At 52.5% G+C, this 27,355-nt stretch overlaps 2 protein-coding genes across 2 annotated transcripts in view; one reads left to right on the forward strand and one right to left on the reverse strand.

The window, feature by feature from the left end:
* Nucleotides 1-9,232, forward strand: part of LOC147119499 (telomerase protein component 1-like) — a 110,504-nt gene extending 101,272 nt beyond the window's left edge. Inside the window, 5 exon segments of the mRNA XM_085985060.1 lie at nucleotides 1,691-2,387; nucleotides 7,646-7,773; nucleotides 7,908-8,012; nucleotides 8,474-8,515; nucleotides 8,518-9,232. Coding sequence (XP_085841186.1) covers nucleotides 1,691-2,387; nucleotides 7,646-7,773; nucleotides 7,908-8,012; nucleotides 8,474-8,515; nucleotides 8,518-8,565 — 1,020 coding nt within the window. The 3' untranslated portion in view covers nucleotides 8,566-9,232.
* Nucleotides 9,233-9,887: 655 nt separating this feature from the next.
* emc4 (ER membrane protein complex subunit 4) lies at nucleotides 9,888-27,007 on the reverse strand. Its single transcript, XM_085985077.1, has 5 exons — nucleotides 26,799-27,007; nucleotides 25,469-25,580; nucleotides 21,345-21,498; nucleotides 15,469-15,623; nucleotides 9,888-11,718 (listed from the first exon to the last, which is right to left on the reverse strand). Exons 1-5 carry the CDS (start codon nucleotides 26,873-26,875, stop codon nucleotides 11,683-11,685), a joined length of 534 nt encoding a protein of 177 aa, XP_085841203.1. The 5' UTR covers nucleotides 26,876-27,007; the 3' UTR covers nucleotides 9,888-11,682.
* Between the last annotated feature and the right edge of the window lie 348 nt (nucleotides 27,008-27,355).

Here is a 27,355-nt window from a genome sequence, read left to right on the forward strand (position 1 = left end):
TGTTGTTCAGAGAGATTTGGATGTCCTCGTGCAAGAAACACAGAAAGCTAGCATGCAGGTACAGCAAGCAATAAGGAAGGCAAATGGCATGTTGGCCTTTATTGCAAGGGGGTTGGAGTATAAGAGTAAGGAAGTCTTGCTACAATTGTACAGGGCCTTGGTGAGACCACACCTGGAGTACTGGGCACAGTTTTGGTCTCCTTATCTAAGGAAGGATATACTTGCCTTGGAGGCGGTGCAGCGAAGGTTCACTGGATTGATTCCTGGGATGAGAGGGCTGTCCTATGATGAGAGATTGTGTAGAATGGGCCGATACTCTCTGGAGTTTAGAAGAATGAGAGGTGATCTCATTGAAACATACAAGATTCTGAAGGGGGATTGACAGGGTAGATGCTGAGAGGTTGTTTCCCCTGGCTGGAGTGTCTAGAACTAGGGGGCAGAGTCTCCGGATAAGGGGTCGGCCCTGAGATGAGGAAGAATTTCTTCATTTCGAGGTTTGTGAATCTTTTGGAGTTCTCTGCCCCAGAGGGCTGTAGATGTGCCGGCACCAACATTTAATAGTTTCATTGCATTTAAAAAATATTCTGTTTTCCTATTCTTCCTACCAAAGTGGATGCTCGGTCGTTGAGTATATTCGAGAGAGATTTTTGGGCACTGAGGGAATCCAGGGATATGGAGATCGGGCAGGAAAGTGGAGTTGAGGTGGATGATCAGCCATGATCTTATTGAATGGCGGAGCAGGCTCGAGGGGCCGAATGGCCCACTCCTGCTCCTGATTCTTATGTTATGTTCTTATGAAGGTCTCGTGTCTCTCTCTGATGGGGGACTGGGTGGGGTCAGTGGGTCAGACACTGACCTTTCACCTTCTGAGACTTTGGTTCAAATCCAGTCCCAGGCAGAGGAGATGATGGTCTCCCCTCTCTGATGGGTTTGTGGGAGTGCAGGGAGGGGGGAGATGCAGGGAGGGGGCGACTATCCTGGGACTCCTGCTGGAAAAGTGTGTGGTGATTGGCTGAGTCCAGGATTGGGGCCTTAGAGGTGATGCCTCCTCTCGCAGTCAAATATCCTGCCAATGCTCACACGTGAAGAATGGGGCCACTCGGGTGAGGGTCCAATGTGGAACCGGATCTCCGCACGAGACAGCATCTTGGTGTCGGCCGTGGCTCAATCGGTCTCTCTCTCTCGCCTCTGAGTTGGAAGTTCGTGGGTTCGAGCCCCCACTCCAGAGACTCGAGCCCCCATAATCCAGGGGTGACACTCCCGGTGCCGGTACTGTGGCAGTCGGAGGTGCCGTCCGAGATGTTAAACCAAGGCCCCCCTCTGCCCTCTCAGGCGGATGTAAAAGATCCCACGGCCACCACTGGAAGAAGAACAGCGGTGGGCGGGGGGGACTTCTCCCCGGTGCCCTTAATAATATTTATCCCTTAACCAACAGCACTTTAAAAAAAAAAAAAAACAGGTTTCATCTGGTCATTTATCACGTTGCTGTTTGTGGGATCTTGCTACGTAAATGGCTGCTGCGTTTCCCTACATTACAACAGTGACTAATAGAAAAATAGTTCACTGGCTGTAATGTGCTTTGGGATGTCCTGAGGTCATGAAAGGCATTGGAGAAATGCAAAGGGGGAAAGTGGGGTGGTGGTGGGGGGTGGGGGGGAGATACAAGACTGGTTTAAAAACTGTCGATAAGGATTGGCTTTGTGCTTGCCCGCAGGATACGAAGGAGGAGGAGGAGCAGAAAACGGTGTGGGTGGAGCAGAAAACGGTGTGGGTGGAGCAGAATACGGCGTGGGAGGAGCAGAATATGGCGTGGGAGGAGGAGGAGGAGAAGCAGGATACGGCGCGGGAGGAGCAGGATACAGCGCGGGAGGAGGAGAAGCAGGATACGGCGCGGGAGGAGGAGGATACGGCGTGGGAGGAGGAGGAGCAGGATATGGCGCAGGAGGAGGAGGATACGGCGCGGGAGGAGCAGGAGCAGGATATGGCGCGGGAGGAGCAGGATACGGCGCGGGAGGAGGAGGAGCAGGATATGGCGCGGGAGGAGCAGGATATGGCGCGGGAAGAGGAGGAGCAGGATATGGCGTGGGAGGAGGAGCAGGAGCAGGATATGGCGCGGGAGGAAGAGCAGGATATGGCGCGGGAGGAGCAGGATACGGCGCGGGAGGAGCAGGATATGGCGCGGGAGGAGCAGGAAACCGAGCAGCGGGAGGAGCAGGATACGGAGCGGCAGGAGGAGGAGACGAAGCCAGATAAGGAAATGGAGATGCTGAGAATCAGTAACGACGACACCGTCTACATCAACCCCTGGGGCTTGGACAGTGAGGAGACGGTTGACACGTTGCTGTGGTTAACCGTGGTGAAGGAATCTGGCACAACACCGGGAGGAGGTAAGATCGGAACCCTCTTCATTGAGCAATGGTCCAAAATGAGGTCAAAATGGGTCGGAGTGGGTGTGCAGTGCACCTCTGAACCGGCATCAAATCCAGGCCCAGACAGAGGGGATGAAGGGCTCTTCTCTCTGCGGCCTCGGTCGGGTCAGTGGGTCAGATACTGACCTTTCACCCTCTGGGGACCTGGTTGTGACGAAAACAAAGCATATCTTTTAGCTCAGTATCAACTCCTTTAATTTTGTTACGATGCTTGGCTGGTGTCGGGCCATTTGCTTGAGGGAGGAGCCAAGCCACTCAATTCAAATACAAACATCCACTATGCTCTGTCTGATTGGCAGCATTTTTTGAATTGAACAAGGCAGGTTTAGATATCCTGTCTGACTGTTCTATCCGCTTTCCCCTGTGCGAAATCTCAGTTTTGATCTGATGATTTTAAAGAGAGATGGCCCCACTGGTAGATTGGCAAAGAGAGTGACAATGAGTTGGTGGGGAAAGGCTTTTAAAAAAAGAGTCACAACTACAATTGGTACCAAGCCACAGGAAGAGCCCAGGCTCCATCCCCTACCCCACCCCCGCTGCCCCGGTCTGTGCTGAGTTAGCTGATCCTAGACGGGGGTAGGGCTACAATTGGTACTGAGCCCCACACAGAGCAGCAGAGACTCGGCTTGGGTATTGTGTCCCATTCTGGGCACCACACTATAGGAAGCACGTCAAGACCTTGGAGAGGGTGCAGAAGAGATCTAATAGAATGGTACCAGGGATGAGGGACCGACCTCAGTTATGTGGAGCAACTGGGGTTGTTCTCCTTAGAGCAGAGGTTAAGGGGAGATTTAATAGAGGTGTTCAAAATTATGAACAGTTTTGATGAGAGTAGATTGGGAGAAATTGTTTCCACTGGCAGGAGGGTCGGTAACCAGAGGACACAGATTTCAGATAATTGGCAAAAGAATCCGAAAGAAGATGAGATTTTTTTGCCCGCAGCGAGTTGTTGCGATCTGGAATGCACTGCCACAAAGGAAGCAGATTCAATAGTAACTTTCAAAAGGGGAATTGGATAAATATTTGAAAAGGAAAAATTTGCAGGGCTATGGGGAAAGAGCAAGGGGAGTGGGGCGAATTGGATGGGACTTTCAAAGAGCCGGCACAGGCATGATGGGCCGAATGGCCGCCTCCTGTGCTGTATGTGGATACATACAGGTAGATAAGGTGGTTAAAAAGGCATATGGGATACTTGCCTTCATTAGCCGAGGCATAGAATATAAGAGCAGGGAGGTTATGATGGAGCTGTACAGCAAGGAAGATCGAGAAGAGCGTTGGTGCGATGACACAGCCTTGCTTGAACCCAGTTTGTACGTGAATTGGGTCTGTGGTGGAACCGTTGGTCAGGATCACGGCTTGCATGTTGTCGTGAAGCAGGTGGAAGATGGTGACAAATTTTTGAGGGCAGCCGAATTTGAGGAGGACACTCCATAATCCCTCACGGTTGACCGTGTCGAAGATCTTTGTGAGATCAAAGAAGGCCATGTACAGCGGTTGGCGGTGTTCCCTGCATTTCTCTTGTAATTGACGTGTGTTGAAGATCATGTCCATTGTGCCCCTTAGTGGGCGGAATCCGCATTGCGACACTGGGAGGAGCTCTTTGGCCACTGGGAGAAGGCAATTGAGGAGGATTCTTGCAATGACTTTCCCTGTGGCAGACAGTAGGGAGACTCCTCTGTAATTACCGCAATCGGACTTGTCACCTTTCTTGAAGATGGTCACAATTACAGCATCTCTGAGATCCCCTGGCATGCTCTCCTCCTTCCAGATAAGAAAAATGAGTTCATGAATTCGCGCCAGTAGTGCTTCTAGTGTGCAGTTCTGGTCGCCACACTATAGGAACGATGTGATTGCATTGGAGAGGGTGCAGAGGAGATTCACTAGGATGTTACCTGGGCTGGAGCGCTTCAGCTATGAAGAGAGACTGGACAGGCTGGGGTTTTCCTTTAGAGCAGAGAAGGCTGAGGGGGGACCTGATTGAGGTGTACAAAATTATGAGGGGCATAGATAGGGTAGATAGAAAGGAACTTTTCCCCTTAGTAGAGGGGTCAATAGCCAGGGGGCATAGTTTCAAGGTAAGGGGCAGGAGGTTTAGAGGGGATTTAAGGAAAAGCTTTTTCACCCAGAGGGTGGTTGGAATCTGGAACTCACTGCCTGAAAGGGTGGTAGAGGCAGGAACCCTCAACATTCAAGAAGCATTTACATGAGCACTTGAATGCCATAGCATACAAGGCTACGGACCAAGTGCTGGAAAATGGGATTAGAATAGACAGGGCTTGATGGCCGGCGCGGACACGATGGGCCGAAGGGCCTCTTTGTGTGCTGTATAACTCTATGACTATGACTCTGACATATTTACTACTAGCTGGGGAGCCCCGTGTTGCGAGGGCAATTTTGGGGCGCTTGGTCTCCCTGCCCCTGTGTCTCCCCCCCCCTCTCCCTGTCATGTCCTCTCCCTGTCCTATCCCTCCCTCCCTCCCCTCCTCTCCCCTCCTCCCCCACCCCTCCCCCTCCCCCACCCCCACCCCTCCCCTCCCCCGTTCCCCCACTCCCCTCTGTCCCTCTCTCCGGCCCCTCCCCCTGCCTAGCGCCTGAGGTCCGAAGCTGAGGTCCCCCGCGTATCGCGCGGCTGATGGACGGCCGCTGCGGGCGGGCGGCGCATGCGCGGTCAGTGCGGGCGGCGCGAGGCGGCCCGCGGGGAGCAGGCAAGACCGCCGGCGTGCCCCGTTGCCGGGGTAACGGGGGCCGTGCGAATGCGTGCCGTCGTCAAGGTGGCCGCGCAACTGGCGGCCTCTTTTTTTAAAAACTCATCAGCTCTCCCCCCCCCCCCCCCCCGCGACTTCCCGAGGCTCTCCCCCCACCCCCCCCCCCACCGCGATTTCCCGAGGCTCTCCCCCCCCCCCCCCCATTAAATTGTTATTTAATTCCCTAACACATCATTAAAATATTTACCTTACTTCCCTAACACACTGAAAGTGTGGGGAAAAAATAGTGAAAAATCAAGATGGCGGCCACTCACCTCGGTTCAGAAGGATAAGGCCCGCCCACACACGCACCAATTGGTCGACCGGTCAGGTCACCGAAGCGTAGGATTGGTCAATCGTCGAGTCACTCGACACTCAACTGTAGGAAGGAACCCGCCGTCCGATTGGTCGACCTCGACGTCACACAGTCGCTAATGAGATGCTAATGAGCGGAAGGCTGAACGTTTTTCGGATACCGCGGGCGCGGTTTTTGTCCGGCCGAAACGTAAATACGCCTATAACCGGTCCGGAATCGCAAGCTTTCTTTTGAGGCGACGCGCGCATCGGTACGCTCTGTAACTTTCAAACGTATAGAGAACAGACAGACAGACAGACATCGGGACAGACAGAAGAGCCGCTTTATATATATATATATATATATATAGACTAGCTGGGGTGAGCCTGGCGTTGCCGAGGCTTTTTCGAGGGCATGTTGTTGGAAGAGAGAGAGAGAGAGAGCGCGACTGGGGGGGTGGCAGAGAGAGACTGGGGTGGGGGGGGGGGGAAACAGAGAGAGACTTGGGGGGGGGGGGGGGAACAGAGAAGCTCTCCCCGCGATTTCCCGAGGCTCTCCCCCCCCCCCCCCCCCCCCCGACTCTGGTTTGCTGTTTGTACCTCACTCCTCCTGCTCTGCCATCAGTGATCCATCTTTCAATCACAATGCCAATGCCCTCTGAAACTCTTCATCCAAATCATTCTGCCCTGCCACTTCAAAAATGCCTCATCGTTTTGTTTGTGCTTTAGGTGCTTACAGCCTTCTTTCTCATTAATTGCCGTGAGATGTTCTTGTACATGGAGATGCTATACCAATAGAAGTTGCTATTATCGGGACTTTTGATTTCCCGAGGCTCTCCCCGCCGCCTCCCCCCCCCCCACCCCCCCCGCGATTTCCCGAGGCTCTCCCCCCCCCCCCCCCCCCCCCCCGCGATTTCCCGAGGCTCGCACCCCCCCGCGATCTCCCGAGGCTGTGTGCTGGTGTCACGGGGGCCGTGCGCATGCGTGCCGGCGTCAAGGCGGCTGCGCAACTGGCAGCCTCTTCATTTTTTTTAAACTGATGCGTGCTGGCGTCACGGGGTGGCAGGCCGTGCGCCTGCGTGGTTTCAAGACCGCCGGCGTGCCGGGGTAACGGGGGCCGTGCGAATGCGTGCCGTAGTCAAGGCGGCCGCGCAACTGGCGGCCTCTTTTTTTTTTTAAACTCATCTTTCGCCAAATAGAGAGCAGCAAAAGAGGAGGAGGGAGTAGGAGTCGCTCGGTAGGCCCATGCAAGAAGGACGGTAGATGTGAATAGGAGGCAGGGCTCGGCTGCCGGTTAACTAAGTGGCCCCTTGGGTCGGACGCAGGCCTGGTCTCGAACGAGGAGCCAACTGCCCCGCCCACCGCATGTGCATTTGCTAAACACAATTTAAAACACAAATAAATTGTTATTTAATTCCCTAACACATCATTAAAATATTTACCTTACTTCCCTAACACACAAAGTGTGGGGGAAAAAATTGTGAAAAATCAAGAGGGCGGCCACTCACCTCGGTTCAGAAGGATAAGGCCCGCCCACACACGCACCGATTGGTCGACCGGTCAGGTCACCGAAGCGTAGGATTGGTCAATCGTCGAGTCACTCGACACTCAACTGTCGGACGGCACGCGCCAGGAACCCGCCGTCCGATTGGTGGACCTCGACGTCACACGGTCGCTAATGAGATGCTAATGAGCGGAACGCTGAACGTTTTTCGGATACCGCGGGCGGGATTTTTGTGCGGCCGAAACGTAAATACGCCTATGACCGGTCCGGAATCGCAAGCTTTCTTTTGAGGCGACGCGCGCGTCGGTACGCTCTGTAACTTTCAAACGTATAGAACACAGACAGACAGACATCGGGACAGACAGACAGAAGAGCCGCTTTATATATATAGATAGATTGTACATATTTATGTAGTTACTATTGAATCTGCTTCCACCGACCCTTCAGGTAGTGCATTCCAGCAACAACTACTTGTATTTATATAGCGCCTTAAACATAGTAAAACGTCCCAACGAGCTTCACAGGAGTATTAAAAGACAGAAAAAATTTGACACCGAGCCACATAAGGAGAAATTAGGGCAGGTGACCAGATTCCAGATCGCACCAGATTACGCTGAGTGTTTCTAGCCAATGTCCGTGGTGGCATTTGACGGGATTTCTCCCTTCTCCTCCAGCTCGTTCGATGCTCTGCGCCGACTCCCGGGGAACCCTCTGGTGCTCAGATTGGGATCCCACCGCCATCCCAACAGAGGAGATGAATGATCGCCGTGACCGTGAGCTTTCCACCTGGACCCGCAAACAGGTAACACAAGAGAAGGTCCGAGAGCTTCACCTTCGGGAGCTAAGGATTGGCGTGGGACAGTGTAGAGGGGGAGCTTTACTCTGTATCTGCTCGCTCTATTGCTGAGAATATTCCTGTTCATGTTCTGTCCCCAGGTTCACTCTGATAGGGTGACCGCAGTGACTGAGACGAATGAGCTCATTGTAACAGCGTCGTACGACCAAACTGTGCGCCTGTGGGATCGAAAGTCTATGAAACAGGTTAACACTGCTCTTTCTCTCTCTCTCTCTCCCCCTGTGTCCCTTTCTCGCTGCTCTGTACTGATGCAGTCTCTGTCTACAATCCAACGTTCTCATTCTGTCCCTCGATGTTTCTCTCTCGCCGATCACTTAGTCTATCATCTCCATCTTTCTTTATCGGTCTTTCACTCCCCAGCCCCATCTTTCCTTCTCGTCCGCCCCGTTCCCTCTCCGCCCGCCCCCCGTTCCCTCTCCGCCCGCCCCCCGTTCTCTCCGCCCGCCCCCCTTCGCCCTCCGCCCGCCTTCGCCCCTCGCCCTTCGCCCCCCGTTCGCTCGCCCCCGTTCGCCCTCCGCCCGCCCCCCCCCCCCCCCCCGTTCGCCCCCGTTCGCCCTCCGCCCGCCCCCGTTCGCCCTCCGCCCGCCCCCCCCCGTTCTCTCTCTCTCTCACTGGCTAATGCGTGTTCTGTGTCTCTTGCCCACAGGTGGGTCTCTTCACCTGCCAGGCCCCCGTGCTGTGCCTTGAGGCGAATCCTGTCTCCCCCGGGGTGGGGGTCTGCGGGGACTCTTCGGGTAACGTCTACTTCTTGCGCTGGAATAGCCGCCCTGCCTAAGGTTAAACCCGCCCATCCGCAGGAGCGCCGCCAGGAGCAACATGGCCTTCGGACCTGGCGATACAGTCCCAGCGGGGGAGGGGAGAGGACCGGCGCTGGACTGGAGCTTACTTTCATTGGCATAACTAATCCATGGGTCCCGTTTACAGCTCTCCACCAGGGACCCCTTTTGTAGAGTGAGTCTCTCCATCAGGGACCCCATTTAAAGAGGGAGTCTCTCCATCGGGGACCCCATTTAAAGAGGGAGTCTCTCCACCAGGGACCCCATTTAAAGAGGGAGTCTCTCCACCAGGGACCCCATTTAAAGAGGGAGTCTCTCCACCAGGGACCCCATTTAAAGAGGGAGTCTCTCCACCAGGGACCCCATTTAAAGAGGGAGTCTCTCCATCGGGGACCCCTGTTAAACAGTAATGCTTTCTGTTGATTTTCTGATTTCGAGGGTAGATTGCTTCCAAATGCTGGAGTGCTGGAGAACATTTAATGGGTGGAGGGTTCAGGCACTCTAAGTTTACACATCCTTCGTAAACTCAGGCCTGTGGGTTAATTGAAACGTGGATCAGACTCACTGCAGCGCAAGCACCATTCGTCCCGTGTGCCGGAATAATCATTAAATAAAAGGAATTATACCCACCCGCGTGTATTGTCTGTGTTTCGAATCTTCCCCGACACGGGGACCTCTCGCCAGCTTCTTCTCTGCTCGTTTTCAAAATGTTCTTGCAGTTTTCTTCCAGGAATCTGAATTCAAACTCCAGCCCCAGAGGTGACGAAGGTCTCCTCGCTCTCTGATGGGGGAGGGGGTCAGGCATTGACCTTTCACCCTCTGGCAACCGGACACCAAAACAGATTGTGCAAAGGAAGCTTTACTCTGTCTAACCCGTGCGGTGGGCAGCGAGAGAGGTGGAGGAAATCGAAGGATTACATTTCTTACAACTAGTTCCCCGAGCCAGGGTAAACATCCTCCCTGCATCTGCACTTTCAAGCCCTGTAAGAATTTTGTATGCTTCAATGAGATCCCCTCTCATTTTTCTAAACGTGAGAATGTAGGCCTAGTTTACTCAATCTCTCCTCATAGGACATTCCCCCCCCACCCATCCATCCCAGGAATCAGTCTGGTGAACCTTCGTTGCACTCCCTCAATGGCAAGTATATCCTTCCTTGAGTAAGGAGACCAAAACTGCACACAGTACTCCACATGTGGTCTCACCAGGGCCCTATATGATTGCAGGAAGACTTCTTTCCTATTTCAATGACACACCAGCTTAAGAGTAGTCAGTGCCCAGAGAGCTCGGTTTGATAAAACTCTTTATTTCAGTTATGGTACAATTGAAAAGACATTTCATTTTCTTTGCTGCAGAATCTAACTCATGCCGAGAACTTGGCTGAATATATCGCCCCACACCCAAGGATATTGATTAGTCCCCCAGGTCCACCCCTGCAGAGGGCGCAGTCTCCAGGGGGAGGTCAGGTCAGGTCAGCTGTCCCTCTGCATCTGACACGAGTGATTCTGGAGCAGCAACGATGGAGGTTAATGGTCAGACCGTGACCGTCAAGTTCAACAACGTTGCCCTCTTGTGGCTGGATGGATGAATGAGTTTTACACCAGTAAAATAATCAGAATAGGCTGACCACCAGTCCCTTAAAGGAGAGGGGAGACGCAACCGCCGCTCTCTTAAAGGGGACAGCGCTACAGCCCAAGTGCCATTCCAGTGAGCGGCCTATCACCCCCCCACACGAAACAAGAATTTAAACACCGTCAATAAATAAAGTGAAATCAGATTGTCGCGAGCCGGCACTAAACCCTGACGATACCGCAGCCTCCACTTCCCACCACAGCTCCGTGACGGGAGGAATAAATTCAGGCACAGCTCAGAGGCTGTCTTTGGAGCAAATGTCTCCCGGAAAGGGAACGCTCTACTCAACAAGTCCCTCACCCACACACACACTGGTAAATGACGTGCCTCCCTGTGCTGAGGGAGTGCTGCAGTGTCAGAGGTGCCGTCTTTCAGATGAGACGTTTAAACCGAGGTCCCGTCTGCGCGCTCAGGTGGACGTGAAAGATCCCACGGCCACTGTTAGAAGAACAGGGGGGGAGTTCGCCCTGGTGTCCTGGGGCCAACACAACAGCTGACCTGGTCATTACCACAGTGCTGTTTGTGGGATCTTGCACCGCGTTGCCTACATTACAAGGGTGACTACGCTCCAAAAGTACTTCATTGGCTGTAAAGTGCTTTGGAAAGGCGCTGTAGAAATGCAAGTTCTTTCTTTCAATGACTGACTTTTTGCAGTGCAGCCCGCTGCCGTTCTGTGGGAAAAGGGCGGCAACCATAGCGTGCACAGCAAGATCCCACAAAGCCCAATGCCACAAATGGCCAGGGAACCTATTTTTAGTGATGTTAGTTGAGGGATAAATATCAGGCTGCAGGAGAACTCCCCCCTGCTCTTCTTCCAGTGGTGGCCATGGGATCTTTTATGTCCACCTGAGAGGGCAGACAGGGGGGGAGCCCTGGGTTTAACGTCTCACCCGAAAGACGGGCACCTCCGAAGTGCAGCGCTCCCCTCAGTACTGGCACCGTGAGTGTGTCGGCCCTGGATTACGGGGAGCTCGAGTCTGTGGAGTGGGGGCTCGAACCCATGACCGTCTGACTCAGAGGGGAGAGTGAGACCGACCGACTGAGCCAAACAGACACACCAGCTTCTGTCTGAAGAGGAGTCAGAGAGCGAAGACTGAGCTCAGCTGGAAAATGAGGCCTTTCTGTGATTCAGGAGCCTCCTCTCCATCTTCGGCCCCACCACCATTGTCCTGCAGACGGGGGTGGGGGGAGAGGTCGAAGGATCATTTTATCAATACAACGTATAAACACACGCAGTCCTCCCGCCAACACATTCAGCCCCTCCAACATCAGCCACAGGTACTTGAGCCAGGTGTCTCTCCATGGAGGAAGTCCGCGTGGGGCAGTGGTGGGAGGGCAGCTCGACTGGAAGAAGCCTGGTCCGAGGTTAAAAGATGGCAGCGGGTAAGTCTGGTGTCGATGGTCCGAGGGCTGTGTCTCTGCGAGCGTCGAGGAGGGGGGGTGGGACCATCACAGGATCATGCCCCCACCCGTGTACTCCACTCTCTGTGTGAGAACATAAGAACATAAGAAATAGGAGCCGGAGTCGGCCATACCGCCCCTCGTGCCTGCTCATCGACCTCAACTCCACCTTCCCGCACTATCCACACATTCCCTGATTCCCTCCGTACCCACAAATCGATCGATCTCTCTCGAGTATACTCAACAACTGAGCACCCACAGGGGTAGAGAATTCCAAAGATTCACCACCCACTGAGTGAAGAAATTCCTCCTCACATCAGTCTTAAATGGCCGACCCCTTATCCTGAGACTATGTCCCCTAGTTCTAGACACTCCAGCCAGGGGGAAACAACCTCAGAGCATCTACCCTGTCAATCCCCCTCAGAATCTTGTATGTTTCAATGAGATCGCCTCTCATTCTTCTAAACTCCAGAGAGTATAGGCCCATTCTACACAATCTCTCATCATAGGACAGCCCTCTCATCCCAGGAATCAATCCAGTGAACCTTCGTTGCACCGCCTCCAAGGCAAGTATATCCTTCCTTAGGGAAGGAGACTAAAACTGCGCAGTACTCCAGGTGTGGCCTCACCAAAGTCCTATATAATTGCAGCAAGACTTCCTCTTGTATTCCAAGCCCTTTGCAATAAATGCTAACCTACCATTTGCCTACTGTACCAGCATGTTAACTTTCTGTGATTCTTGTACAAGGACAACCAAATCCCTCTGAATTACAACATTTTCAAAAAATACTCTCATTGGAACATAAAAAATACTCTGCTTTCTCATTCTTCCTACCAAAGTGAATAACCTCACACTTCCCCACATTATACTCCATCTGCCATGTTCTTGCCCAATCACCTATATGCCTTGGCAACCTCTTTGCATCCTCCTCACAGCTTATTTTCCCACCTAGCTTTGTATCGTCAGCAAACTTGGATACATGACACTCGTTCCCCTCATCTAAGTCATTAATACAGATTTTGAATAGCTGAGGCCCAAGCACTGATCCTTCCAGCACTCTACTAGTTACAGCCTGCCATCCTGAAAATGACACGTTTATTCCTACTCTCTGTTTTCTGTCCGTTAACCAATCCTCAATTAATATATTACCCTCAATTCCACGAGCCCTAATCATGTGCACCTCTTGTGTGGCACCTTATTGAATGCCTTCTGAAAATCCAAATATCTACTCGTTCCCCCTGATCTACTCTGCTTGTTACTCCATCTGCCACCTTCTTTCCCACTCACATAACTGGTCCGTATCCCTTTGTAGCCTCTTTGCGTCCTCCTCACAGCAGACAACAGGTAAGAGCCCGTCACTCGCCCCACAGGCCAGCACTGCCCCATTCGCCCACCGCGGTGCGGCACCAGTTTGGGTGCTGCGCTCGAGCCTCTCCCCCTCCTCACCCGAGAACGCCAACTCTTACTACCACCCCTCCCAGTAAACCTCAGCAGGTGGCTCAGTGCACGTCTACGGGTGCAATAGTCAACCGTGAAGTGCATCGCGGCTGAGCCTCCGACCCCACCTCCCCCCCTTCCCCGCCCGCCCCCCCAACACACACTTTCCAGCAAAAGTCACTGGTTAGAGATTAGGAACAACAAATCCTGGGTGATCCTTTTTTTGGTCCCCTCCCCCTCTTAGCTGTAGCCATCCTATTACCCGTCCTACTACCCAACCCCAGTGTGATAAGCTAACTCAGCACAGACCAGGTGACTTGGGTTCAAATCCGGCCTCAGACGGTGGACGGCTTGGGGGTCAAACATTGACCTTTCATCCTCTTGGGACCTGGGTACAAATGCAGTCCCAGACGGTGCCCTGGGTGGGAGGGGCCAAGAGACTGACCTTTCACTCACTGAGGATCTTGGGGGGGGGTCAGATCCAGCCCCAGACGGTGCACTGGGTGGGGTCAGATGCTGACCTTCCACCTTCTGGGGAACTGGGGTCAAACCGAGCCTCAGACAGAGAGGGGTGAAGGGCACCTCTCTCTCTCTGATGAGGGACTGGGCGGGGGCATGAAATAGTATTCGGCGTGGCCCCACATCACAAAGCTGCTTCTCACTTGGTACTGAGCTGACAATCTGCCGCAGAGAGGCCACGGGAGGGGCCGGTGAGGGAAGTGCTGCACTGTTCCGATGATGTGAGGGGAGGAGGGGGACGAGGAAACTATCTCCATATACCAACACCAGAAAGCATCACACTTGAAAATGTCACGGGGTGCCCGTTACACCCCCGTGACAGGTTTAAATATCAAATCACAAAACTGCAATGGTTCCCAACTGCCACACACACACGATGCCGGCCAAAGAAAGCCAGTCATTTCCTACTACTCGAATAGCCCGGCCTCTCCCCAAGTGAAGGAGCAGGGGGTGGATTTACAGGCAGCCGCCAACCTAGAGGCCAAATTCCACCCACCCAGTGCACCGTCCGGGGCTGGATCTGACCACCGCCCCCCCCCCCCCCCACCCCCACAAGATCCTCAGTGAGTGAAAGGCCAGTCTCTTGGCCCCTCCCACCCAGTCCACCGTCTGGGGCTGGATCTGTACCCAGGTCCCATGAGGATGAAAGGTCAATGTTTGACCCCCAAGCCGTCCACCGTCTGAGGCCGGTTTTGAACCCAGGTCCCCCGGTCTCTGCGGAGTTCGCTTATCCCAGTGGGGTTGGCCTCGGGGCGCCCCCACTGGCGGCAATTCCCCATGCCGGTGGATAATTAGGTTTTGGAATTTGTGCCCTTAAAGGGGCAGTCGCTTTAAGAGTTAAGCGCCTGTGCGGCAGACAGTTTTATAGGACCACAGGGATAGGAGGAGGCCAGTCAGCCCCTCGAGCCTGTTTCGCCAATCAATCAGATCATGGCTGATCTGTATCTCAACTCCAAGTATCCACTATAGCTCCATATCCCTTGATACCCTTACCCAACAAAAATCCATCTACCTCAGTCCTGAAAGCTCCAACTGAAAGGATCCACAGCCTATGGGGGGAGAGAGTTCCAGATTTCTATTAGCCTTTGGCCAAAAAAGTGCTTCCTGATTTCACTCCTGAACGGCCGATCACTAATTTTAAGATCATGTCCCCTTGTTCTGGACTCCCCGCCCCTCCCTCCCACTAGAGGAAATAGTTTCTCTGTAACTACCTGGACTAACCTTAAAATTAGAGCTAGGCCGTTCAGGGGTGATGTCGGGAAACACTTCTTCACACAAAGGGCAGTGGAAATCTGGAACTCTCTCCCGCCAAAAAGCTTTTGAGGCTGGGGGTGGGTCAATGAAAATTTCAAAACTGAGTTTGATAGTTCTTTGTTAGGAAAGTGTATTAAGGGTTACAGAACCAAGGCGGGTAGATTAAGTTAAGATACAGATCAGCCATAATCTAATTGAATGGCGGAAGAGGCCCGAGGGGCTGAATGGCCGCCTCCTGTCCCTATGGTAACAGGCTCAAGGCGTTGAATGGCCGCCTCCTGTCCCTATGGTAACAGGCTCAAGGGACTGAATGACCGCCTCCTGTTCCTATGGTAACAGGCTCAAGGGGTTGAATGGCCGCCTCCTGTCCCTATGGTAACAGGCTCAAGGGACTGAATGACTGCCTCCTGTCCCTATGGTAACAGGCTCAAGGGACTGAATGACCGCCTCCTGTTTGTATGGTAACAGGCTCAAGGGGTTGAATGGCCGCCTCCTGTCCCTATGGTAACAGGCTTAAGGGGCTGAATGGCCGCCTCCTGTCCCTATGGCAACAGGCTCAAGGGGCTGAATGGCCGCCTCCTGTTCCTATGCGCCAGTTGCGTACGATCGAGCGCCGATCTCACCTGAGGCGGCTCGATGAATGCCAGCCAGTCTGAGGAGTGGGTGGGCCCCATCGACTGGCACTTGTAGACGGCCAGTGCCAACCCTACCAGGTTACCGATGAGGTAGACCAGGCCCTGCAGCCACTGCTGGCTGGAACTCTCCAGGAGCTTGAAGGCTGAAAGAAAGAGAGAAAAGCAGAATTTTTTTTTTTTTTTTTTTTTTAAAAAGAGGGGAGGGACTGGTAAATGAAAGGGTACAGAGGAGGTGTACACAAATCACAGAAAGTTAACATGCAGGTCTGATTTTGAAAAGTGTAGATGGATAGAGAATCCTTGATGTCCAGATACACAAATCCTTAAAGGTGGCCGGGCAAGTTGATAAGGTGGTTAAAAAAAGCATATGGGTTACTTGGATTTATAAACAGAGGAATAGAATATAAAAGCAAAGAGATGATGCTGGAACTTTATAAATCACAGGTTAGGCCTCAGCTGGAGTGTTGTGGACAATTCTGGGCCCCACACTTCAGGAAAGATGTAAAGGCCTTAGAAAGGGCCCAGAGGAGGTTTACCAGGATGTTACCCGGGATGAGGGACTTCAGTTATGAGGAGAGGTTGGAAAAGTTCGGACTGTTCTCCTGGAAACAGAGAAGGTTCAGAGGTGATTTAATAGAGCTTTTCAAGAGGGTGAGATTTTGATAGAATAGATAGAGAAAAAAACATTCCCTCTGGCGAGTGGGTCAATAACCAGAGGCCATAGATTTATAATCATTGCTAAAAGATCTAGAGGGGAGATGAGGAGGATTGTTTTCACTCAGAGTTGTGGGGATCTGGAACGCTCGACCTGAAAAGGCGGTGGGAGCTGATTCCATCAATGATTTTCAAAGGGAGTTGGACGGGTACTGAAGGATGAGGAACTGACAGGGTTACGAACACAAAGCGGGGACGTGGGACTGAGCACAACTGCTCATTCAAAGAGCCAGCACAGGCACGACAGGACGAATGGCCTCCTACTGTGCTGTAAGTTTCTATGGTTCTAGGTACAGCAAGCAATTAGGAAGGCAAATAGTATATTAGCCTTTATTGCAAGGGGCTTGGAGTATAAGAGTAAGGAAGTCTTGCTCCAATTGTACAGGGCCTTGGGGAGACCACACCTGGAGTACTGGGCACAGTTCTGGTCTCCTTATCTAAGGAAGGATATACTTGCCCTGCAGGCGGTGCAGCGAAGGTTCACTAGATTGATTCCTGGGATGAGAGGGCTGTCCTATGATGAGAGATTGTGTAGAATGGGCCGATACTCTCTGGAGTTTAGAAGAATGCGAGGTGATCTCATTGAAACGTATATAATTCTTAAAGGGCTCGACAGGGTAGATGCTGAGAGGCTGTTTCTCCCTGGCTGCAGCGTTTAGAACCAGGGGTCTCAGGATGAGGTCGGCCATTTAGGATTGAGATGAGGAGAAATTTCTTCACTCAGAGGGTTATGAATCTTTGGAATTCCCTACTGCAGAGGACTGTGGATAGTCAAGGCTGACATCGATAGATTCTTGGGCACTAAGGGAATCAAGGAATATGGGGATCGGGTGGGAAAGTGGAGTTGAGATCGAAGATCAGCCATGATCTTATTGAATGGCAGAGCAGGCGCGAGGGGCCGTATGGCCCACTCCTCCTCGTATTTCTTATGCTCTTATGTAAAGAGATGCATTAAAAGGGGCAGGAGATGGCTAGAGCTGCTCCAATGGCCATTTTTTTGTTTTGCTGAGCTGGGTATGTTGGTATTGACTTGCATTTCAGCTGAGAGACCTTTGCAGGGAGAGTCTGTGTCGACCAAATACGGGGTGACCGCGCGCTATCTCACTCTCCGATCGGGGACACACCCCGCTTAACTCCAGTGCCAGTACTGCACTGTCGGAGGTGCCGTCTTTCGGATGACATGTTAAACCGAGAGCCCCGCCTACCCTCTCAGGTGGATGCAAAAGATCTCACGGCCACCACTGAAAGAAGAGCTGGGCGGGAGTTCTCCCGGTACGGCCCAATATTTACCAACGGGGCCTCAGTTTCACGTCTCATCCGAAAGACGGCATCTCCAACAGTGCAGCGCTCCCTCAGTACTGGCACCGGGAGTGTCGGCCCCACGACCTTCGGACTCTGAGAGGAGAGGGTGAGATCGACAGAGCCACGGCTGACTGGGACTGGAGCAGGTGTTGGGAGCACACTGGCGGACTTACAGCTTCCTACAAGCGGGTACGGTGAGCGTAGTGGCTCCGTTAATGTAATCCAGAGGCCCGGACAAATAATCCCGAGGCCGTGAGTTCACATCCCGCTGCGGCGGTTTGAGAATTGGAAGTCAAAATCTAGAAATAAAAAGCTGGTCATCAGCTGGTCGGATGGGCAGAACAGCGGCAAATGGAATTTAACCCTGAAAAGTGTGAGGTGATGCATTTTGGGAGGACTAACAAGGCAAGGGAATACACAATGAATGGTAGGACCCTAGGAAGGACAGAGGATCAGAGGGACCTTGGTGTGCATGTACATAGATCCCTGAAGGCAGCAGGACAGGTATATAAGGTGGTTAAAAAGGCATATGGGATACTTGCCTTCATTAGCCGAGGCATAGAATATAAGAGCAGGGAGGTTGTGATGGAGCTGCACAAAACACTGGTGAGGCCACTGCTGGAATACTGTGTGCAGTTCTGGTCACCACACTATAGGAAGGATGTGATTGCATTGGAGAGGGTGCAGAGGAGATTCACCAGGATGTTACCTGGGCTGGAGCGCTTCAGCTATGAAGAGAGACTGGACAGGCTGGGGTTGTTTTCCTTGGAGCAGAGAAGGCTGAGGGGGGACCTGATTGAGGTGTACAAAATTATGAGGGGCATAGATAGGGTAGATAGAAAGGAACTTTTCCCCTTAGTAGAGGGGTCAATAACCAGGGGGCATAGTTTCAAGGTAAGGGGCAGGAGGTTTAGAGGGGATTTGAGGAAAAACTTTTTCACCCAGAGGGTGGTTGGAATCTGGAACTCACTGTCTGAAAGGGTGGTAGAGGCAGGAACCCTCACAACATTCAAGAAGTATTTGGATGAGCACTTGAAACGCTATAGCATACAAGGCTACGGACCAAGTGCTGGAAAATGGGATTAGAATAGACAGGGATTGATGGCCGGCGCGGACACGATGGGCCGAAGGGCCTCTTTCTGTGCTGTATAACTCTATGGGGGAGAAATTGATTTTGCCCCGTTTGGGGCGCCAGCCTCGCCGGGGCGCTAAAAGTAGCGCCCCGGAAGCATTCGCGGCCGCCCGCCGGAAATTGAGTGGTAGCGCCCCAAAGGGAAGCACGGCGCTACTGGAGGCGCCCCGCATCCCTCTTGGGGCGCTGCGACTGAATATCGTGGCGCCACACGCTGCGGCACGTCACGCTGCGGTACTGCAGGCCTTCCGCCCCTACTTAAAGGGGAGGGGCCTTGTTCAGCGCGATCTGGGGCCCAGCTGGGCCCCCGAGGATCGCGAGTGCCGGCAAAAGAGCCCGGCACCGAGGAGAAGTGCCGGGCTCTTGGAATGCAGCCGGCACTCCGCGGGGGGGGGGGGGTTCAGGAGGCTGGGGACCGTAGCGCAGGCAGGTGGCCAACAACAAAAATGGCCGCCCCGCCCTGCACCTCCTTTAATTTGTGCCTCCACCGCCGCAGGTAGGCCCCCCTGAACCAGTCGCACATAGCGTCCTGCGGTAAATCAGAGGGCGCTTCCGGTGACATCATCGGTAGCGGTGCAGCGCTAACGGCTAGCGCCCCCACTAGCGTCCCGCTGAATTTAGCGGGAGGTGTGGCCAGTGTCTTGCGACCCACTTAGCGCCCTCTTAAGGCGCTAACGGGTGGTGCAGCCAACTGAATTTTCCCCCCATGACTCTAAAATCAGTGATTATGAAGCCGCAGGAACTTGCATTTATATAGCGCCTTTCATGACCTGAGGACGTCCTAAAGCACGTTACAGCTAACAAAGTACTTTTTGAAGTGTAGTTACTGTTGCAAATTGGCTGCCGCTTTTCCTACATTGCAAGATCCCACAAATAGCAAAGAGATAAATGACCGGATAATCCGCTTTTTAGCGATTGGTGGAAAATTGGTTCATTAATGCCCCGCGATGGACAGAAACCTGCCACCCGTACCCATATGTGACTGTATGTTGCTCCGGTCCCACGCCAATGTGGTCGACGCTTAACTGCCGTCTGAAGTGGCCAAGCGAGCCACTCAGTTGTACGAAACCGGTTCAAGAGGGCGTTAGGCCACCACCTTCCCAAGGGGCAACTAGGAACGGGCAATAAGTGCCGGCCTTGCCAGCGACGTTCACATCCCCAGAATGAAACAGTCAAAAACTTGCAGCCTCAAACGGGTTGGCGGAATATTTGAACCCCACCCGTTGGGAGACACTAAAGCCATCCAAGCCACGTAATTATTAACCAAGATTTCTCCTGTCCCAAGATCGCCAACTCCCGTGGGGATACGGGGAACCAGGGGCACCAGATAGCCAGCCTCCAGAGGCTCTCGCCCAGCTGGCTACAGCCTTCATACGGAAACCCGGGAAGTGTCGCCCAGGTCAGCCTGCTGACCCCGGACTAACCTCACCGGGAGCCTCCACGTACAACTTACAGGAGGAGTAGCGACTATTTTATATTTATGGCCCCTAGTTTTGGACTCCCCTCCACAAGTGTGCAGTGTGTACCATCTACAAGATGCACTGCAGCAACTCGTCAAGGCTTCTTCGGCAGCACCTCCCAAACCCGCGACCTCTTCCACCTAGAAGGACAAGGGCAGCAGGTGCATGGGAACACCACCACCTCCAAGTTCCCCTCCAAGTCACACACCATCCTGACTTAGAAATATATCGCCGATCCTTCATCGTCGCTGGGTCAAAATCCTGGAACTCTCTCCCTAACAGCACTGTGGGAGTACCTTCACTACAGGGACTGCAGCGGTTCAAGAAGGCGGCTCACCACCACCTTCTCGAGGGCAATTAGGGATGGGCAATAAATGCTGGCCTTGCCAGCGACGTCCACATCCCATAAAAACGAATTTTAAAAAGTGGAAACATCTTCTCTACGTCTACCCAATTGAACCCTTTCATAATTTTAAAGCCCTCTATCAGATCAGCCCTCAGCCGCCTCTTTTTTTTTTTAATTAGAGAAGAGCCCCAGCCTGTTCGCCTTTCCTGATAAGTATATCCTCTCAGTTCTGGTATCAAGAGAAACTTCTTTACCCAGAGTGGTGAGAATGTGGACCTACATTGGCTCCCAGTTGAGCAACGGCTCGACTTTCAAAGTCTCATCCATTTTGTCCCCCCCCCCCCTCCCCCCAGCCAACTCCCTCCATGGCCTCACCCCTCCCTATCTCTGTAAACTCCTCCAGCCCTACAATCCTCCCAGACCTCTGCGCTCCTCCAATTCTGGCCTCCTGCGCATCCCCGATTTTAATCGCTCCACCATTGGCGGCCGTGGCTTCGGCTGCCGAGGCCCTAAGCTCTGGAATTCCCTCCCTAAACCTCTCCCTCCTCCTTTAAGACGCTCCTTAAAACCTACCTCTTTGACCAAGCTTTTGGTCACCTGCCCTAATATCAGCTTATTAGTGATATTAATAATCACTAATAATGGCTCTGTGTCAAATTTTGTTTGATAATCGCTCCCGTGAATGCTTTACTCCATTAAAGGCTCTATATAAATGCAAGTTGTTGTTGCTACCACAAGGCGAATAGCATAGATGCATTTAAGGGGAAGCTAGATAAGCACATGAGGGAGAAAGGTACAGAAGAATACGCTGAAAGGGTGAGATGATGTAGGGTGTGGAGCATAAACACCAGCATGGAGCAGTTGGGCCGAATGGCCTGTTTCTGTGCTGTAAATTCGATGTGGTACTCACTTGCTGACATGGACATCAGGGCCTGTATGGGTCTCCAGGCCATCATGCACACCATCATGATGGGGAAGATGGAGATGGTGTTGCCGGCCATGTACATGATGAACAGATTCATGGGCACCTGCTTCAGCGGACCCAAGGCGATGTCCCAGCAACGCTGAAAGCAGAAAGCGAGCGCAGGTCAGTAACGGCAGGGAAGGGAGCGGAGGGTCGGACACTGACCGTTCAACCCCTGGGACACAGTATTGCCAACCCAAACGCATGCAACAAGACCTGGATGACGTTCAGGCTTGGGCTGATAACTATCTCTAACAAGATAGAGTCTAACCACCTCCCCTTGACATTCAACGGCATTACCATCACCAAATCCCCCACCATCAACATCCTGGGGGTCACCATTAACCAGAAACTTAACTGGACCAGCCACATAAATACTGTGGCAACAAGAGCAGGTCAGAGGCTGGGTATTCTGTGGCGAGTGTCTCACCTCCTGATTCCCCAAAGCCTTTCCACCATCTACAAGGCACAAGTCAGGAGTGTGATGGAATACTCTCCACTTGCCTGGATGAGTGCAGCTCCAACAACACTCAAGAAGCTCGACACTATCCAGGACAAAGCAGCCCGCTTGACTGGCACCCCATCCACCACCTTAAACATTCACTCACTCCACCACCGGCGTACCGTGTCTGCAGTGTGTACCATCTACAAGATGCACTGCAGCAACTCACCAAGGCTTCTTCGGCAGCACCTCCCAAACCCCCGACCTTTTCCACCTAGAAGGACAGGGCAGCAGGCGCATGGGAACACCGCCAGCTCCAAGTTCCCCTCCAAGTCACACACCATCCTGACTTAGAAGTATATCGCCGATCCTTCATCGTTGCTGGGTCAAAATCCTGGAACTCCCTCCCTAACAGCACTGAGGGAGTACCTTCACCACACGGACTGCAGCGGTTCAAGAAGGCAGTTCACCACCACCTTCTCAAGGGGCAATTAGGGATGGGCAATAAATGCTGGCCTTGGCAGTGATGCCCACATCCCATAAAACGAAGTAAAAAAAAATATCAGGAGACAAACTCTTAAAAATCATGAGATTTGGTATAGAAATCAGGCGTTGCTATTTTTTCCCCCCGACCTGACCCGACCCCTCACTGATCTTTGCTTGTGGTTAGGAAGCGCATTCCGCGACCTTTGCTCTGGACAGGAAGCGCGTTCGGCCACCACTGATCGATTACTGACGTTAAGAAACAGGAGGAGGTGAATACAGTGGCCACGCTGTCACGTTGTTCGCAGGCTGGTCTCGCTCTGCTTTTGACCGGAACTCTTTCCGGAACTGTGGTCGTTTGATAACCAAAAAACAAACGCGCTTAAAGAAAATGACAAAAACGCACAATTTTCTTTGCGGGGCCAGATTATTTTTCTTCCAGGTGTTGCTTGTGGCAGTGCCCAGATGTATCATTAATTCCTGGGGACTCCAGGGCAAACTCGGAGGGTTAGCAACCCTACCCCAAAGTCCACTGTAGAACAAGTCAATTCATTTATTTACAACTGTTCTGTTTACTGCTTTAGAACCTTAAAAACGCCTCCACCCCATTCCCTGTAACAGTGGTTCCCAAATGCACCGAGGTTATTATTTAATTACCAGTCACTGAAAGCAAACATGCAGGTGCAGCAAGCAGTTAGGAAGGCAAATGATATGTTGGCCTTCATTGCAAGAGGATTTGAGTACAGGAGCAAGGATGTCTTACTATAGTTATACAGGGCCTTGGTGAGACCACACCTGGAGTACTGTGTGCAGTTTTGGTCTCCTTACCTAAGAAAGGATATACTTGCCATAGAGGGAGTGCAGCGAAGGTTCACCAGACTGATTCCTGGGATGGCAGGACTGTCGTATGAGGAGAGATTGGATCGACTAGGCCTGTATTCACTAGAGTTTAGAAGAATGAGAGGGGATCTCATGGAAACGTATAAAATTCTGACAGGGCTAGACAGACTGGATGCAGGGAGGATGTTTCCCCTGGCTGGGGGGGTCTAGAACGAGAGGTCACAGTCTCAGGATACGGGGTAGGACATTTAGGACTGAGATGAGGAGAAATGTCTTCACTCAGAGGGTGGTGAACCTGTGGAATTCTCTACCACAGAAGGCTGTGGAGGCCAAGTCACTGAATATATTTAAGAAGGAGATAGATAGATTTCTAGACACAAAAGGCATCAAGGGGTATGGGGAGAGAGCGGGAATATGGTATTGAGATAGAGGATCAGCCATGATCACATTGAATGGCGGAGCAGGCTCGAAGGGCCGAATGGCCTACTCCTGCTGCTATTTTTCTATTAGGTACATAATTCTTTTAATCTCTAACTTCACAAACCCATTTCCAGTTGCAGTTGTACAGCACTCCAGGTCTACTGACCGCTTATTTTTTAATAAAGCCCTTCCCCACCCCATTCTAGCCAGTGGCTGTCGATTCTTCCCTCACGGTGCTGAGTATGTTGGGCCCGGGTGAGGTTTATTTATTTACCTGTGTTTAAAGCTCTTGCTTCTGGCTGCTTCCCTAACGACCACCTAGCTTCCAGGTTTGAGCGTCTCGCAACAACCATGACCAAATGCTTATCACACCGTCGATGCTGGGCCCTTCCATTCCAATTGCTGAGTCTTCATTCACCAATTTTCTTCACTGCCTGGCAGGGCTAATCGGGCGTCATTGGTTTTTTTCTGCACGTGCGCAAATTTTTATTTTATTCGTTTATGGAATGTAGGAGTCGCTGGCAAGGCCAGCATTTATTGCCCATCCCTAATTGCCCTTGAGAAAATGGTGAGCCGCCACCTTGAACCGCTGCAGTCCGTGTGGTGAAGGTGCTCCCACAGTGCTGTTAGGGAGGGAGTTCCAGGATTTTGACCCAGCGACGATGAAGGAACATCGATATACTTCCAAGTCAGGATGGTGTGTGACTTGGAGGGGAACTTGGAGGTGGTGGTGTTCCCATGTGCCTGCTGCCCTTGTCCTTCTAGGAGGTTGCGGGTTTGGGAGGTGCTGACAAAGAAGCCTTGGCGAGTTGCTGCAGTGCATCTTGTAGATGGTACACACTGCAGCCACGGTACACCGGTGGTGGAGGGAGTGAATGTTTAAGGTGGTGGACGGGGTGCCAATCAAGCGGGCTGCTTTGTCCTGGATGGTGTCGAGCTTCTTGAGTGTTGTTGGAGCTGCACTCATCCAGGCAAGTGGAGAGTATTCCATCACACTCCTGACTTGTGCCTTGTAGATGGTGGAAAGGCTTTGGGGAGTCAGGAGGTGAGACACTCGCCGCAGAATACCCAGTCTCTGACCGGCTCTTATGCCGTATTCTTCCCCGCGCGCATGCAAATCGCATACTTTCCCCCCCCAAAAATCCAGAGATTTAGGCATTCCCATCGCGAGTGAAGCTTTATTTCACTCCAGAAATCACGTAGGTCGCAACGGAATCGAGAGTTGGCAATACTGGGGACCTCGGGTCAAATCCAGCCCCAGACAAGAGGGGATGAAGGTTTCTGAAACATACAAAATTCTTACAGGGCTTGACAGGGTAGATGTAGGGAGGATGTTTCCCCTGACTGGGGAGTCTAGAACCTGGGGTCACAGTCTCAGAATAAGGGGTCGCCCATTTAGGACTGAGATGAGGAGAAATTTCTTCACTCAGAGGGTGGTGAATCTTTGGAATTCTCTGCCCCAGAGGGCTGTGGAGGCTCAGTCATTGAGTATATTCAAAACAGAGATCGATAGATTTTTGGACTCTAGGGGAATCAAGGGATATGGGGATAGTGAAGGAAGGTGGAGTTAAGGTTGAAGATCAGCCATGATCTTATTGAATGGCGGAGTGGGCTCAAAGGGCCGAAAGTCCTACTCCTGCTCCTATTTCTTAAGGTCTCCGCTCTCTGATGGGGGAACTGGGTGGGGTCAGCAGGTCAGACACTGACCTTTCACCACCCGACAGAGAGGATGTCCCGAGCAGCACTGAGCGAGCACCCTCACCAGATGGACTGCATTTCAAGATGAAGGCTCACCACCTTTCTCTCAGGGCAACGAAGGAGAGGCGATAAATGCCAGCCTTGCCAGCGACAGCCATGTGCCAAGATTGAATATTTTAAATCTTACTTTCTCAACCAGAATGCGGTCAGTTTCTTGGACGCTGGTGTCTGGCAGCTGCTTGTCCGAATATCCAACAGGGTAAATGGAGTCGCCCTGCCCGCACTGTCGATCACGGCCCCTAAGAGAGAAAGAGAGAGAGCGGATCATGTTAACGGTCACCTCATGAGAGGGAGCAACCTCTTCAGGAACCCCTCTAACAAAGGCGTCTCTCCATCCGGGACCCCTTTTAAAGAGGGAGTCTCTCCATCAGGGACCCCTTTTAAAGAGGGAGTCTCTCCATCGGGGACCCCTTTTAAAGAGGGAGTCTCTCCATCGGGGACCCCTTTTAAAGAGGGCGTCTCTCCATCAGGGACCCCCTTTTAAAGAGGGAGTCTCTCCATCAGGGACCCCTTTTAAAGAGGGAGTCTCTCCATCGGGGACCCCTTTTAAAGAGGGAGTCTCTCCATCAGGGACCCCTTTTAAAGAGGGAGTCTCTCCATCAGGGACCCCTTTTAAAGAGGGAGTCTCTCCATCGGGGACCCCTTTTAAAGAGGGAGTCTCTCCATCGGGGACCCCTTTTAAAGAGGGAGTCTCTCCATCGGGGACCCCTTTTAAAGAGGGAGTCTCTCCATCGGGGACCCCTTTTAAAGAGGGCGTCTCTCCATCAGGGACCCCCTTTTAAAGAGGGAGTCTCTCCATCAGGGACCCCTTTTAAAGAGGGAGTCTCTCCATCAGGGACCCCTTTTAAAGAGGGAGTCTCACCATCAGGATGCCCATTGTAGTGCCAATATCGGCAGTGCCAACTAAACCAGACTAGCCACCCAATGGTGCACGCCAACGTCGCATCAACTAAACTACCGCGAGAAAGCACAAGGCGGGCTGCGAAAGTGGGTGTTCATCAGCCAGCAACTACTACACCCGCCCCATTAAAGTGAGGCAGTGCCAACGCCACCAGAGGCGCCCTCCAAGTCAACACGGCAATGCGTCGAGAGTGCCAGCACGCAGGTGGCATCCGGTTCCCCCGGGAACGGGCAATCTCCCTGTTTCGGAAGACGCCCTCCTGGGAGCCAAAACAAGATGGCACCTTGGGGGTCACAACCCCCGAGAATGATGCCAACTGGCACCTGAGGGGTTATGGGGGGGGGGGGTTTCTTGAAAGAGGCTGGGTGTCGATGGGCAACACGAGGTGGAAAAGTTGCATAAAAAACCCCATGTTGCAAAGTTTTGGGATACATCCACCCACTAACCAAAAAGCCAGAGAGCTGCTGCCACTTCCCCCGAGGAAGCGAGGCAGCACTCCCGGCTTCCGCCTCCCACTCGAGCCCCAGGCTGCGCGGCCTGCCCCCTGGCCGCTCACCTACTGTTGCTAAGGGTGAGCTCGATGGCCCACTTGTGCCGGCGCGCGCGGTTGGCAAGCGCCGCCCCCGAAGCCATGGCAACACCGGCGACCGTCAAACGGCTTTCGTCGATGAGTGCAGGAAAGGAAAAAAAAACACAACAGCGGCTCGAACTTCCCCCAACACTTCTGACAACCGCTGCTCACGCATGCGTGCTTGCCCTGCTCGGCGTCGCACGTCAGCCACGCTTTTGCAAAAACCCCACCTCCATCGTCACCATCTTTGTTAGGGGCACAGCTGCACCAATTGCATTAAACCATACCACATGAAACACCACTGCCCCTTACAAAGATGGACGCTACTCCCTATATGGGCATTTTAAAAAATATTTGTGAAAGGTCTTTATTTGTTCCAGCCGAGTTGGACATTTTTATAGTTCTTACTGTACAAAATGTTAGAAGGGTGTATTTTAATTTTAATGTTTTACTTGTTCCCCCCTTTTGTCTGCCCCTCACAAAGATGGCCAACATCCAAATAAGGACATTTAATTTTTTTTCCAAATAAACAAGCTTTATGC

This window comes from Somniosus microcephalus, chromosome 4, assembly GCF_052327205.1.
Source record: "Somniosus microcephalus isolate GS21.2 chromosome 4, FLI_Smic_1.0, whole genome shotgun sequence".
Classification (NCBI taxonomy): domain Eukaryota; kingdom Metazoa; phylum Chordata; class Chondrichthyes; order Squaliformes; family Somniosidae; genus Somniosus; species Somniosus microcephalus.

Excerpts from the sequence above, each read along its gene's own strand:
- emc4 (XM_085985077.1), bottom strand. The coding sequence starts at position 26,875 with ATGGCTTCGGGGGCGGCGCTTGCCAACCGCGCGCGCCGGCACAAGTGG. Across the intron at positions 21,499-25,468 it reads ACCGCATTCTGGTTGAGAAA|CGTTGCTGGGACATCGCCTT; the intron begins GTAAGATTTAAA and ends TTCTGCTTTCAG. Across the intron at positions 11,719-15,468 it reads CATTCATCGAGCCGCCTCAG|AGAGTGGAGTACACGGGTGG; the intron begins GTGAGATCGGCG and ends GTTCTCACACAG.